General features: G+C 44.0%; 1 protein-coding gene across 1 annotated transcript in view; it reads left to right on the forward strand.

Annotated features, from left to right (window-relative positions):
* ABHD17C (abhydrolase domain containing 17C, depalmitoylase) overlaps positions 1 to 15,468 on the forward strand; it is a 56,956-nt gene extending 41,488 nt beyond the window's left edge. Inside the window, exons 2-3 of the mRNA XM_027957130.3 lie at positions 9,218 to 9,397; positions 13,992 to 15,468. Of these exons, the coding sequence (XP_027812931.1) occupies positions 9,218 to 9,397; positions 13,992 to 14,211 (400 nt within the window). The 3' untranslated portion in view covers positions 14,212 to 15,468. The remainder of the gene's footprint in view (positions 1 to 9,217; positions 9,398 to 13,991) is intronic.
* Positions 15,469 to 15,691: the final 223 nt, after the last annotated feature.

Consider the following 15,691-nt stretch of genomic DNA (forward strand, 5'->3'; position numbering starts at 1 on the left):
CTTCACTGATGCTTCCAGTGAAGGAGGCTAGTTTAAATGTTGCATTTTGGCTCACTTTATTTTGTAACCATTGTTGAGAAGGATACCATGAGCACTGGCTCAGAGTTTTGAAACTTTCACAGTTATCATCATCTTGCTTTTCAATGTCCCTTTTAGCCAGATTTCCTTGGTCAGAAAAAAGGAAACAATACACTGACATCGCTTACCATTAAATTTTTTAATTGTCTCAAACAGCACCCATGTAGCAGGTACTTACTTTAAACTGTGTTTCCTTTGCGTTCGCCACTGGAGTTAAACGACCAGTAGAAATCTGTTTGTGAAGCATCAGTATAACATTTAGAAAGCCTAAACCTACAAAGGTGCATTTTAAAAAAGGAAAAATAAGCATGTGTCAGGGGATGAATGCTTTTTTATCTCCCTCATAATTAAAGTATAAATCACACATTTGTGGTTTATTTCTTTACCTTTTTAGTTGTATTGGAGTATAGCTGATTAACAATGTTGTGACAGTTTCAGGTGAACAGCAAAGGGACTCAGCCGCACACATACATGTATCTACTCTCCCCTGAGGCTGCCCTCCCATCCAGGCTGCCACATTACACTGAGCAGAGCTCCCTGTGCTGTACAGTAGGTCCTTGTTGGTTATCAATTTAAAATATAGCAGAAGTCACACATTCGTTAAGCTCTGGCTACAGGAAGTAAACGATGGGTTTCCCGTTTCTGTGACTGAAGGTGAATGTTCCCAGATCATCTATGTTTTCTCCAGGGCCGTGTTTACCCACCTACTTCCCTCCCAGCCAGACCTTTTATTCCGAGGCTTTGCTCTGAAGTGTATTAGGGCTTTTCAGTATTCTCAGACCTCATCCTTCAATTAACTTTCACGTTACCTTTTGTATTTATCTTTGTCTGATGTCTAAGGGTATTTCTGCTAGGAGTCCTAGCTCTGAAATAGTTAACATGTTGACTTCAAAGTTGGTGGAACTGTGCCAAGCATGCTTCATCTGAAGATAAGTGGAAACGCTCTCCACGCAGGGCAGAAGCAAGGCCCGTTGACTTAAACAGGATGCAGTGTGTCTTAGGGAGGCTCAGCTTGGCCATGTTTGTAGACAGAAAGCAAGCTTTATGTTAAAACGAAAACAAACATTTTCCTTTATCAGGGAAGGGAACATCCCCACTGGACACGGTCCCCCTGGTACTCTCAGCCTCTTCCATGAGCACCTGCCGCCATGCCCTCAGGTACGCGGGTCAGGGCAGAGGTGGAGGGGAGGTGTGCTCCTGGGAACGTGTCCTGTATGCTGAGTGGGAACCAGAACTTAACATTTGTGTTGTTGATCTGAGCTCAGCATAGCTGGTCACTGCAAGAAGATGCTAGATGTTTGAAAGAAGCAGAGAGCAAAATTTGTAGGTTTCCAAGAGGTTACCATACACATGGCATTCCCTGCTGTGGAAAGTAATCATTCAGGGTCATGACTTTCCCCTAGCAAACATTGGGAGACTTTATTCCTTGTATTGTATTTTAAGTAAATCTTAATTCCCGGACCAGGGATCGAACCTGTGGCTTCTGCATCGCTGTATCTCCAGGGAATTCCCTGCACTGCATTTTGAGTTTTCTAGTATGTTTTCTCAGAATCCATCCTGACTTTGGCCCCGTTCACTGTGTCATGCAAGTATTTCTATGAATTCACAGGCAAGCGGCTCCTGGAGTTCGTCTCTAACGCAAGTGTTTCCCTCTGTGGGCAGTTTCTTCCTCCTTTTTAAACTCAGTGCTCTGTGGTGACCTAAATGAGAGGGAAATCCAAGGATATATGTGAATGTGCAGCTGACTCAGTTTGCTGTACAGCAGAAACTAACACAGCATAGTAAAGCAGCTATATTCCAGTAAAAATTAATTTTTTTAAAAAAAGCAGGATGTTCAGGATGTCTAGGATTCTGGGGGTTATAACACTGTGGATTGAAGATCTGATGTACTGTGCTTGAGCATGGGACTTAATGGGATCAGAATTTTGGCCTGGGTGAAATTTGAGGGATCCAGTCAAAGAAGGGTTAAGGGGCAGTGGAGACTGTAACCAAGAGGAGACTCAGATGCAGAGGCTGGTGTTTATGTGATGCTCATGCTGAGGATGCTATGAAACTAGAGCCTCTGAATGGTCCACTGGCAGGCCTGGGGCTCTGACCATCAGCATCAGGACTTCCAGGCTCAGTTATAGCTACAGTGTAAATACAGGTCTTGACTGTTCTGTCTCTCCACGTGCCAGGGGTCAGATCTGAGTGTCAGAACCAGCTGTGGCAGGCCTAGATGCACCCTTGCAGGAGATGATGATATTCTAACTGGAGACTCTGCTGTAAAATTAATGCATGGACTCTCACCGGCTAAGAGTGGCTTTTCCCTAGAGATCCATGTGCAGACAGTACCTGCTTGCATATTTAAGTCAGGACTGAGGATTTCGTGGGGAGGTCCAGGGAGAGTCTGATAAGAACGTGTCTGTCTGACATGCAAATGGAGCTGTAGTTGGCTACAAGCAAATGAAGTGCTTTGTTCACGTGGCTTTGACCCTGCCTGACCTTGAATTTCTTGCCTCCTCTGCTATGACATCCTGTGTCCTAATCACTCATCCTAGATTTAGATCTGGCTTTAGCTTGTCCCCCACCCCAAGCTTTCATATACATTCCTTGCTTCCCCAGCTAGACTGTAAGTGGCTTGCACCTACCCAGTGTTTTATGTTCATCTTTCCGTACCCCCAGAGGTTCTGTGCCTAGTCCTTAAAGAGGCATTCAGCAACTATTATTTTTAATGTGTTATTTTTAAAACAATAAGCGACATCTTCCAGGTGTAGAAACTAGTCCTCTGTTTGCATAATCACCAGGCTAATCGGTCACTGCCAGAATAAGTTGAGCTCTCCTTCTATAATTTATCTTTGTCTTCATCCTGATTTTGACTGCTGTGTTGGAAGCATTGCCAGCAGAGAGTTAACATTTGAGGCATGGATTCAGTAAAATCAAGGTAAGAGTAGTAGGAAGACTACAGCAGGAGAGGGGAGCCAGGAAGGGGCCAAGCCTGTGGGTGGTGGGGCTGGGGGAGGAGCCAAGAGTGAGTGCAGAAGAAAGGCTTCATGGGCTCCCATGGTGGTCCAGCAGTTAAGATGCTGTGCTTCCGCTGCAGAGGGCACAGGTTCAATCCCTGGTCAGGAAAGATCCTGCATGCTGCAGGTTGTGGCAAAAAGGGAAAAGGAGGGAGGAAGAGAAGGAAAAGAAGGAGAAACTGGATGAGGAGTTAGGAAGAAGGAGGTGCATCAGGAACTTCTGAGAGCAGATCGCTGGGCGTTGTGGTGGCAGGGGCTGGATTTCAGGGGCTTCGTTGGGGATGAGGATGTGGTGGATGGTGGAGAAGGAGAGATGAGAGATGGGGCTGTCACTTGGAGAAGCTCCTGTGAAGATGGGCCCTTTCTTGGATCCAGAGACTTGGAGATGTGTGTGGTGCTGGGATTAAGATTCTGCATGGGTGGGAACGAAATTTTCAAATTTAGGGGCGGGGTGAGGATGCAGCGCTTGGGTGGAAGGTTAGCTCTGGGATGGAAAAGCAGCACCTCTCCCAGACACACGAGGGGGCAAGAGGGGAACAGCAGAAGAAGAGAGCTATTGGGCATAGGAAGGAGGAATGGCCTCCGTGTCTCCGGGTCTGGTGTGTTTATAGCTGAGAAACGTGGAAGTTTACTTGTAAAAGCCTGCCTTTGGGGGTTGAACACATGGAAGAAAAAAACATTGTTTGTGGACTGTTGTAAGAAATCACTTTTGATGTTTTGCTGTCATGATACTCCAAAATAGCAAATTCTAAGTAAAAAGGCAAAAAAATCCTGCCTGCCTGTGTCGTGCCACAAAACTGTCCTGTCCAGGCTGGAAGAGCTTAACATCTGTTTTACTTTAGGATAAAAGTTTTGGACTTGGGGATTGTTGATGTTTTTGAGGGGGAAAAAAAGCTATATATATATATATATATATATACACACACACACACACACACATTTTTTTTTTTTAAACTTAATCCTAAGAGCTATGGTCTTCAAATGCCCTGAATTTCATCCAGACTTAGTAACAGATTCGATTTACCATCTCTCTTTTTATCCTTCATCTTTTAATTGAATTTGAGAGCTAAAAGCACTTTAGGATCTGTTTTGACACTTTCTACTCAGTACCAAACAATGGTTAGTTTGAGGAATCAGCAAACCCACTGGAGTTTTTAAGTATGGAAAATTTCTAAAGAAGTTTACATACTTTAAGATTCTCAAGGTATTCAGATACTTCTTGTTTTGGAACCATTGGTATAGAGGTCATCAATCGTCTACCTTTTTTTTTTTTCCATCAAAAACAACATCCTAGTGGTACCATAAAAAGGACCCACTTCAGCCTCCTCATCTGTAAGAGGCAGATGTTTGACCAGAAGCCTCTTAGAGTTTTCCTGAAAACCTTCCATACCTTCAAAGAATTAGCTGCCTCCAAACCCCATCCTTACCTCCCAGGCTTCTCATGTGTTGTCAGACAGTATAATAAACAGGGAGAGTCCATAATGTAAGACTAACAGATCTGAACACTTCACTAGCACTTTAGTTTTCAAAGCCTTTTCAAATACAGACTGTAAAGAACGGTTGCTGACTCCATGCAGAACCTTCCAGCAATTGTGCTTCCTTAATTTATTCATTTTAACAGATCACTACCTAATAATTATAGGAAATTAGAAATGAATATTTGAAAGAAGAAACATTACCTGGTTCTCACTACCTGAAAATAACCATTATTATCATTTTAATAGATTACTTTCAAGTCCCTTTTCCATATAGATTTTATGCGAAGGAATGTAACTGTGACCCTGTTTTTTGTTGGCTGCTTTTTATGGAACATTTGAACATGAGTTTTCCCCACATTAGCTCTTGATGAGATGCAATTTCTAATGGCCTCATGTTTCCTCAGAAGGTTTGTGTTTAGCACAAAATCTATCATGATTCATAACAGTTTCCAGGAGGGCTGTCTCCATAACTGAAATATCTGGTGCGCTTTTAGAAAATATTTACTGTTGTGAAATATAATAGATAGAATGGTAGCCAGTAATGTTCATAAGATTGTAAATGTTCCGCTTAATGAACTGTAAAAGGAACAGTTGTGACAAGACATAGACTCTTAGGCAGGCTATGACTGCTATTAGACATAGACTATTCTTTGGCAGTCCAGTGGTTAAGACTTCATGCTCCCAAGGCAGGGGCCCCAGTTAGATCCTTGGTTGAGAAACTAGGATCCCACATGATGTGCAGGTCAGCCAAAAAAAAAAAAAGATACAGACCATATCCAGTGATCCATAAGCCTCCCCAAAACAACATGCTTCTTCCCAGCCATAACCTATTTCCCCCTCCTCCTGTCCTTAACCACTACCCTGGTTTTTTAAGGCTTCACTTCTTTGCCTTTCTTTCAATGAAGTATCCCTAAGAACCCCTTTGGGGCTTCCCTGATGGCTCAGATGGTCAAGAATCTGCCAGCAGTGCAGGTCAGGAAGATGCCCTGGAGGAGGAAATGGCAGCCCACTCCAGTATTCTTGCCTGGAGAATCCCATGGACAGAGGAACCTGGTGGGCTACAGTCCGTGGGGCAGCAAAGAGTCGGACATGACTGAGCAACTTTCACTCAAGCACCCCTTCATGGGTCACAGCCTTGCTGTGGTGAAGGGGCTTTTGTAACTCTATGAAGCTGTGAGCCAGGCCACGCAGGGCCACCCAGGATGGACTAGTCATAGTGGAGGGTTCTGACAAAATGTGGTCCACTCGAGGAGGGAATGGCAGTCCACTCCAGTATTCTTGCCACGAGAACACCGTGACAGTATGAAAAGGCAAAAAGATATGACACTGAGCATGAGCCCCTCAGGTCCGAAGGTGTATGTTGGGCTACTGGGGAAAAACGGAGGACAACTATTAATAGCTCCAGAAAATGAAGCAGCTCGACCAAAGTGGAACCAATGCTCAGTTGTGGATGTGTCTGGTGGTAAAAGTAAATAAAGCCCAATGCTGTCAAGAACAGTATTGCATAGGAACCACGAATCAAGGAAATTGGACATTGTCAAACAGGAGATGGCAAGAGTGAATATCGACAGTTTAGGAATCAGTGAACGAAAATGGACAGGGATGGGAGAATTTAATTCAGATGACCATTATATCTACTACTGTGTGCAAGAATCCCTTAGAAGAATTGGAGTAGCCCTCATAGTCAACAAAAGTCCAAGCAGTGAAGTTTAATTTGGGCTTCCCTGGTGGCTCAGACGGTAAAGCGTCTGCCTGCAATGTGGGAGACCCAGGTTCGATCCCTGGGTCGGGAAGATCCTCGGGAGAAGGAAATGGCAACCCCCTCCAGTATTCTTGCCTGGAAAATCTCATGGATGGAGCCTGGTAGGTTACAGTCCATGAGGTTGCAGAGTTGGACATGACTGAGCCACTTCACTTCAAGTTTTTTACACGTGGTATGTTCTGTGTATCTGCTCATTCTGATTGTATCTCATCCATTCTGAACAGGATATCTTTACCATTCATCACCATTCATTGTCCTGTGATGCTCTGTGACACCCCTTGGGGCTGTCTCTAGTCACCCACGAATAGTCCAGAAGATATTTCTAATCCATGGTGAATATATCTGGGGGAGGAATTGCTAGGTCCATGGGAATGTGTCATTATTATATCTTCACTTTTACTTTTTTGCAAAGTGCTTCTGTCTGTCCTCATATCCCCGTCAGGAAAGAATGAAAGTTCCTGTGGTCACATTTTTGTCAACTCTTGGTATTGTCAGCATTTAAGTTTTTGTTAGTATCATGCTATGGTTTTCGTTTGTGAAATCTCATTTCATTTTTACTAATGAAATTGAGTTACACTCTCTGCCTTCCTTCCTCCCCTCTCTGCCATTTAGATGTCTTCTGTTATGAAAAAATAATTTTGCAGAGTGCCATTTTTCTGTACTTGATCATTTTTTCCCCCCACTGATGTGTTCTTCGTTTCAGTTGTGAGCCCTTTGCTGGTTCTATGTGTGCAAACAATTTTTACCACTTGCCTTTTTTACTTTCTTAATGATGCCTTCTGAGGACCAGAAGTTGTCTCTCTTTCTTTGGCTGCACAGGGTCTTAGTTGCGGCACAGGGAATCTTAAGCTGTGGCATATGAACTCTTAGTTTCAGCATGTGAGATCTAGCTCCCTGACCAGGGATCAAACCCAGGCCCCCTGCATAGAGGGCACGGAGTCTTAGCCACTGGACCACCAGGGAAATCCCAAAGTTCTTTATTTAATCTAATACCAGTTGTCATATTTTCCACTGTTAATAGCTTGTGTTTCGCATAGTGAAGTTTTCCAATGAAAACGCTGAGTTGTAAAGTGTTTGTTGTTAAGGCTATGCGTGTCTGTGTGTCAGAAGTAGGATTTGTTGAGATTGGCGCCAGGTGTGTCCTGATGCCCCTGAGTAGAAATTCTGAAAGCTGAGCATCCTTCAGTGAAAAGTTCAGGCTGCTCTATAAAGACATTTCAAGGAGGTCATGATCTTGGAGATTGGACAGTCAGGGCACTCAAGAAAAGGCTGTCCGAGTGACTACACACCCACCTCTGTCCTTTGCACCTGTGCCCAGCGCTCCTTTACTCATTCAGTGCAGCCCCCGAGGCCCGTGAAACAGGATGTCAAACAGTGTCAGGTTACGAGAAAATAAGTTTGACTCTAATAGTAACGCTCCCTACTATTGATAGGTTATCCTGTATGGTTCTCATCATTCTGCAGATCCAATCAAAGAAGGTAAGAGTTAGTCTGATGCCATTTTAATCTGGAAGTCGTTTACTTTATTTTTTTACTTCTGATTGCACCCTGTGGCATATGGGATCTAGTTCCCTGACCAGGGATCAAACCCATGCCCTCTATAATGAAAGCTCAGAGTCTGGACTGCCTGGGAATTCCTCTTTTACTTTTAACTTTTAATATTAACCATCTCATACTCCTCTCCCCTTCAATAACTACCTTCAGTTTTTATTTTTTTCTTCCTGTTATTGTTGTTTATTATTTAGTTGTTTATAATCGATAGCAAAATACCCTGCCACAGAGCTGGCCAGTGTGGAAAGAGCCTACACTTCAAATGTGGGGGTTGCAGGTAGTCTTACCTCCAGGGCCTTGTGATGCCCTGGAATCCACCCCATGCAGCATCCAGTGGCCCTCATGCTTTGGGGTGTCAGAGCCTACTTTAATGAAAATTGTGGAGGGAGAAGACCCCTAATCTTAAGTATATTTCCCCCTCCAAGGGACTTTGAATTCTCAGTTAAATCCTACTGAAATGGACCTCCCTGTCCATCAGAGAAGGAACTCAGTTGTGGTTCCAGTGGAGGGAGGTCCTCCCCAGGATAACTTCCCTTCAGTCCATAGCATCTCTCCAGGGGATGGTCTGTTGATGAATGATAACAGAGTCCCTTCCTGACACCTCCCAAGATTTCATCCTCATTGAAGGGATTCATGTTTTAAATTTGTGGATTTAAGGCAAGAAATACTGGAGCCATGAGTTCCTTCCTCAAAACCATTCATCATAACTCTTTTTGCGAGTTCCTTCCTCAAAACCATTCATCAAAACTCTTTTTGCTGACCTGTCTTATAAAAAGATGTATTTATTTGGCTGCATCAGTCTTGGGTGCGGCATGTGGGTTCTTCCTTGCAGCACCCAGGCTTACTCTGTGCAGTATGGCGCTTAGTTGCTCCTTGGCATGTGGGGTCTTAGCTCCCCAGCTAGGAATCAAACCTGCATCACCTGCATTAGAGGGCAGGTTCTTAACCACTGGACGACTAAGGAAGTCCCGCTGATCCTGTTTTTAATCACTCATTCTTCCAACTGAAATGAATCCCAGGCAGGAACGCCAGACAAGACTTGCATCTTGGGACCCTCTTCTACAAGCACAGTTGTGTTAGATGGTGTCAAGGTCAAAGGCCTGGGGCCACACAGAAACTGTTTTTTTGGGTTTTTTTTTTTTTTGCTGCACCAGGTCTTAGTTGCAGCCTGTGGGATCTAGTTTGAACCCAGACCCCCTGCAGTGGGAGTGTGAAGTCTTAGCCACTGGACCACCAGGAAAATCCTAGTTGTAGGAGTTTTGTGAGTTTATGACACTGTGGTGTTTGGCTCCCTCGGTCTCGCTGCCCCATGTCAGCTAATGGCCCATGCCCTCTGACTTCTCCAGGTATGGCGTAAGTCCCGAGAATATCATCCTGTACGGTCAGAGCATTGGGACGGTCCCCACGGTAGACCTGGCCTCCAGGTATGAGTGTGCTGCGGTGATTCTCCATTCGCCTCTGATGTCTGGATTGCGTGTGGCTTTCCCCGACACCAGGAAAACGTACTGCTTTGACGCCTTCCCCAGGTAAGCTCACTGCTGTACAGTAAGTAGGTACTAAGACATCCAGTGACCCAACTTCAGATCAGAAGCCGCGGTTCATTGTGGGTAAACCTCTCCTGAATGCAGCGGCCATCAGCCCCTGTGCTGGGCTCCTCAGGGGACGGGAGGCAGATGTGGCACCTGACCGACCAGGGACTTAGTCCTCTGGGCCAGACTCATTTGGAAAAAAAAAAAAAACTGCCAGATGACGTCCAGGGACCTTGCTTGTCCCGACATCCAGGATTAATTGATTCAGCTGGATGTACAGGATAAAAAAAAAGAAAACAAGTGCACACAGGTCTTAAAGGAACTTCTAGTACAGTATTCATGTGTTCACTCAGATGGACATGTATTGTTGAGTCACAAGAACTAAATCAGAGGTCTAGATACTCAAATAGGTCTTCCCTGATAGCTCAGGCTTCCATCCCTGGGTTGAGAAGATCCCCTGGGAAGGAAATAGCAATCCTTTCCAGTATCCTTGCCTGGGAAGTTCCATGGACAGAGGAGCCTGGTGGGGCTACAGTCCGTGGGGTTGCAGAAGAGTCAGACATGACTTAGTGACCAAATAACAACAGACACTCATATAAAGACTGTAAGCATCGCCACGTTTGAAGTTTCTCTTATGTTTTTGGTCAGACCCCTAGGTAAGAGAAAAAGTAATGTAAGCTATGCCAATGATGGGCGTCAGGGACAGTGTTAAGTCCTCCATACAGCCCTAGACACCTCCTGTTGCCCACCTGTGCCTGAAGCCCCGCTTCCCTGCACGAGAGCCCATGGCCAGGCCCCCTCCTGCCAGCACCCCAGGGGCGGCAGAGCTCCTGCCAGCCTAGCCTCTGCTGTTTTCCAGTCCCTGAACAGGAGGAAAACAGGCAGCTGTATTATACAAGCAAAAGCAGTGGGCACATTGCCTTCTTGAACACCTCTATTTGAAAACCTCTGCTTTAAAAAAAAAAAAAAAATCTAAGCTGAGGAAGGGCTTCACTGGTGACTTAGATGGTAAAGAATCCACCTGCAATGCAGGAGACCTGGGTTCGATCCCTGGGTTGGGAAGATTCCCTGGAGGAGGGCATGGCAACCCACTCCAATATAATTGCCTGGAGAATCCCCAACAGAGGAGCCTGGCGGGCTACAGTTCATGGGGTCGCAAAGAGTCAGACACGACTGAGCGACTAAGCACAAGCTAAGGGAAGTATTTAATAAAGATTATTTGCCCAGGGTACATCCAAAATTTTGACAGCAGGACACCCATGGCCATGTTATAGAAAACCTCAACAGAAGTGTGTACAGTTTTTGGATTTTGATCAACACCTTCATTGCTGTCATTCTGTTATTATTGGGAATAAGAGTAGGGGGAGCATCATTTGGTTGCATAAACATCTGTTCCACAGATGGGCTTAGTTTCCTAAGAAGAAACTTTCTCATAACACCTTGGGTGAACTCAGTTGTGCAGCCTGTATGAGGTTCAGCTTCATGGGAAAGTTAAGCAAGCTGCAGATTTCTAGTGGCATGGCTGAGAATGCTAAGCAGGGACCCTGTGCATCTCAAATGTGGCCTTATTTGTGCTGAATGGGTAATGAGAGGTCCATTTGTTGAAAGGGAGATATTTAGCATGTTTGTGGAAAGCCACACAAGGGGTTACCCTGGCAACAAAACAAATAGGTTTTCCCCTGACTCTTAAATTAGCAGATACCTTAAAATACAGCCACAGCAACTAATTGCAGCTTATTAATTAACAGGAAACCCGCATACTGCTCTTACTCAGGTTGCGTGATCTGCCAGGCATGGGCTAATCACTTCATGCTCCTTTTCTTGAAAGACTCATTTTACAGTGAGGAAACTGAGGCTGAGAAAGTTAAGTGGTTTAAGCAGCTTCATTAATGTAGGCGAGTGGGAACAGACAGAAAAGGCCATTCTTCCTGTTCAGTACCATGAAGTATCAAAATGAGAGACTTCAAACCATCAGTAGTCACATGAACTGTCATCACTAATCGAACGTGAGGAATGTTTTCTTAGGGTGTCTGTTGCTACCAAATGCACACTTGTTTCTGTGTCCCTCTCCTTAAGGAAGGCACTTTCCCATTTCTTTTTTAATACTGAAGAATAGAGATAAGGAACTTCGCTGGTGGTCCAGTGGTTAGAGACTCCGAGCTTAATCCCTGGTTGGGGAACTATTACGGGATCACACATGCCATACAGCGTGGCCAAATATACATATATTTATAACATATATTATGTATATGTAGAGAGATAAGTAATCCTAGTCATTACTTGGTTGGTGGTTTATTCTCTCTTGCCAAAAAGTGAAAGTGTTAGTCACTCAGTTGTGTCTGACTCTTTGCAACCCCATAGACTGTTTGTAGCCCGCCAGGCTCCTCTATCCATGGGATTTTCTAGACAAGAATACTAGAGCGGGTTGCCAGTCCCTTCTCCAGGGGATCTTCCCGATTCATGGATCAAACCTGAGTCTCCTGCATTGTAGGCAGATTCTTTACTGTCTGAGCCACCAGGGAAGCCCTTATTCTCTCTTGCCTCCTTTATATTTAGAATCAAGATGGTGGCATTTAACTTAAATACACCTTCCAGGCTATAGAGAGTCCCCGAAACCATGCAGCATGGAACTGTCAGCAAATAGATTTTTAATGGAATATAATTGGACTTTTGCATACTGAGAAGAAGTCACTTTAAAAATTAAATATTAGAGGATAATAGATTTCTAAATAAGATTCCTAATCTGCCAAATTGACTCCTGCCACTGTAGCCCTGATCTTGGCAAATGACATGGCCAATGAGGTCTTGCATTCTTCCTGGACGTTGTGAGGTGGTTGGCAACTTCATGAGCTGTTAACGAGGCTCTGTGACAGCTGTTTGTAGATCTTTGGAATGTGTGATGGGTATTAGGGTCTGTATAGATCCACAGCCTCATGCCTGTTCTTTAATAATCTTCTTCAGGCTTCAGTTCCCTCCGTGGTTTAACAGAGACAGTCTCTCCTCTTTAACTGTGTCTCACTGAAGATGAACAGCATTTCATATATCAAGTGCAAAGCACCTGGTCGTGGTCCATGTTGAATGACTGTTTGTTGATGTTTCATTGCTCAGGCATATCTGACTCTTTGTGACCCCAAGGACTGTAGCCCACCAGGCTCCTCTGTCCATGGGATTTCCCAGGTAAGAATACTGGAGTGGGTTGCCATGCCCTTCTCCAGGGGATCTTCCCAACCCAGGGATCGAACCCGAGTCTCCTGCATTGGCAGGTGGATTCTTTACCACTGAGCCACCAGGTAAGCCCTTAATAAATGCTAGCCGTGACATTACAAAGTGACCCCTGTGGGTAGAACCAGCTGATCCCTCTGTAACTTTGGCTAGGATCAGATACAGAAAGTCAGCAGTAAGGGGGTCTCTGGCAGGAGGCCAAACTGGACAGGGGGTCACCTCTATGTGTTTGTAGGGGAAATGACAGTGGTCTCCAGCAGAGAAGTCACCCACGCACCCAGCCTAACAAGCCTTACTAACTTCTCAGTTCCTCTTTGGGAAATGCTTTCAGAGCCTGTAGTATATTCTTTTGGAGATCCTCAAATATTCATCCTCTGTGGGTGGATTGGGCTTCCCAGGTGGTGCAGTGGTAAAGAATCTCCCTGCCAAATTCAGGAGATGCAAGAAGCTTGGATTCAATACCTGGGTCAGGAAGATCCCCTGGAATAGAAAATGGCAACCCACTCCAATATTCTTGCCTGGAAGATCCTATGGACAAAAGGACCCTGGCGGGCTACAGTTCATGGGCTCACAAGCTGAGTTTTGGGACTTCCCTGGTGGCTAGATATGATTTTTGTAAACAGAATTCATTCAGGGTCCAATCTAGGCATACATTAAATTTCCAAGCTAAATAGTACAGTTTTTATTTAAGGATGAGGTTTTCGTTTTTATGAAATGAGGCTTCTGACAACCTTGTTAATCAGTGCTGGAGATGGCTTACACACAGAGAAAGTCCTGAAAACTTGAGTGGCTGTGTGTTCAGTGCCCAGCTTTCAGGAGACATTCATTCCAGTATGTTAAGTTCTAGCTTGTTTATTTTTTTAAAAAAATCCTCTCTCCAAAATATGAACGTATCAGAAATATTATTTACCAGATGGGTAGTCAGATGACATTTAGAAGTTCTGTTTTTAATAAAAATACTTTTACAAAAACACAATGGCTAACAGCATTGTAGTATTCTCAGTTGAATCCTGGAACAGAAATAGGACTTCAGTGGAAAAGTTCATAAAATGCAAATAAAGTCTGGAGTTTAGTAACATACCAATGCTGGTTTTTTGGTTTGGACAAACGGACTACGATCATGTGCGTTGTTGGCCTTTTGGAGAGGGGGTTAGGAGTAGATAGGAGCACTGTGTTATCTTTGTACCTTTCCTGTAAATCAAGAATTATTGTGAAATGCAAAGTTAATTTTTTAAAAAAAATGAACTACTAGAAAAGTGAGGGGAAACTCCTCCAGGGCACTTGCCTTGTTTGCCTAGGATGCTGACTGGGTTACACTGAGTGTGAACTCTGTGATCCTTCTGTTCTCTCCCCCTTTCCTGTCTTGAAGCATTGACAAGATCTCCAAAGTCACCTCTCCCGTGTTGGTCATTCACGGCACAGAGGACGAGGTCATCGACTTCTCCCACGGCCTGGCCATGTACGAGCGCTGTCCCCGGGCCGTGGAGCCGCTCTGGGTCGAAGGGGCCGGGCATAATGACATAGAGCTTTATGCACAATACCTAGAGAGACTAAAACAGTTCATTTCTCACGAACTTCCCAATTCCTGAAGACGACAACTTGATCTTACCTCATTGACTGTGAACACGAGTCCTCCGTTTTACACCTGCTTTCACTGGACAGCCGTCATGGCGTGACCACCACAAGGAAGCACGCAGCTTTTCGGGCATCCTCAGCAGAGAGCCGAGGACTTCTCAGTCTTTCGTATCCACAGGTTCTACTGACTCACACATCTTGTTAAACCGAACAGTTGTGACTTCCAGCTTCATTGCCTTGCAGGGCGGGAATGAGAGCTGAGTGGGGGAACCACTTTCTTGTGCTGTAAAAAAGGATGCTCACCCCCTTTCTCCACCTTACCCGTCACGTAGGATGCATTAATGCAGGACTCAGCCTCTCTCTACCCGTGTTCTCAGTATTTGACCTGCAGCTCTCTTTCAGCCACTGGATTCATGGGTGCAGTCCATTTGTGAAGCTGTGATAGTTTAACTGGAAACCATTGTGATGAAAATTCTTTTGTTCATTTTTATTAACATGCTGATCTTTTCCCTCAGACAAATCAATTAAAGGGTAATTTACTGGAACTATGGTAAATGGCTTCATCAACTGGAACCATATAAATATAACTGGAATATTCTTAAACAAAATGAAACTTTTTTTTTTAAGTGTAAAGTTATTACTACTAGTTCACAGAGTTTTAATATTTTGATCGTCTGGTTGGTCTAACAAAGAACCTAGCCAACTTTCCTCCTTGTAGGCTTTTTTAAAGTAATGTACATATTTGCAATCACATTGTGCATAGATTCCTATTGAGTAATTTTCTTCCTTCAGGCCACAACAATGAACTGCAGATTCCTTGTTTGTAATGTAAATGATTGAATACATTTTGTTAATATGTTTTTATTCCTATGTTTTGCTATTAAAAAAATTTTATAACATTTCCAGGACAAAAAAAAAAGACAAGTTTATGCTTTGAAAAATTTATGTAATTAAAATTTCATGAAACTAATCTTTTTAGTTTAGGAGTTATTTGGATTTTGACACTGGGGTTGCACCAACAGCATCAGAAATGTAAGATGCTTAAAATTGTTACACTACTTCTGTTGATTGGGGGTTTGGGTTTGAGAGTTCTTTGGTTTTATTAAAAAAGCTTTTTTTTTTTTTTTTTTTTCCAAATTTAAAAGCCTTAAATGTACTGTAAGCCTCCGATTGTTGTACAGCTGGGTTGCGGGTGACTGCCAGTTTGTGTAGTGTTGCCTGGTTGCAACACAGTGGTTGGTCATGGAATAAAGGATGCATGGATCTGAAAATGTGGGCTCGTGCCATTTATTCCTTCCTCTCTCCATCAAAGGAAGCATTTCATCTGGATTTAAGAAGAAACCCTTGCAACTTACACACATCTCTACCTTTCTCAAGGTGTATGCTTTTGTTCTGTGAAAGACCGTAGATTAATTTCGGAGAAACCAAGATGAGAAGCACATAGTGGTAACATGCAGACTGAGTCCAAATAGAGAATGCAGTGGGTTCTGGCTG

Source organism: Ovis aries, chromosome 18 (genome assembly GCF_016772045.2).
Source record: "Ovis aries strain OAR_USU_Benz2616 breed Rambouillet chromosome 18, ARS-UI_Ramb_v3.0, whole genome shotgun sequence".
NCBI lineage: Eukaryota > Metazoa > Chordata > Mammalia > Artiodactyla > Bovidae > Ovis > Ovis aries.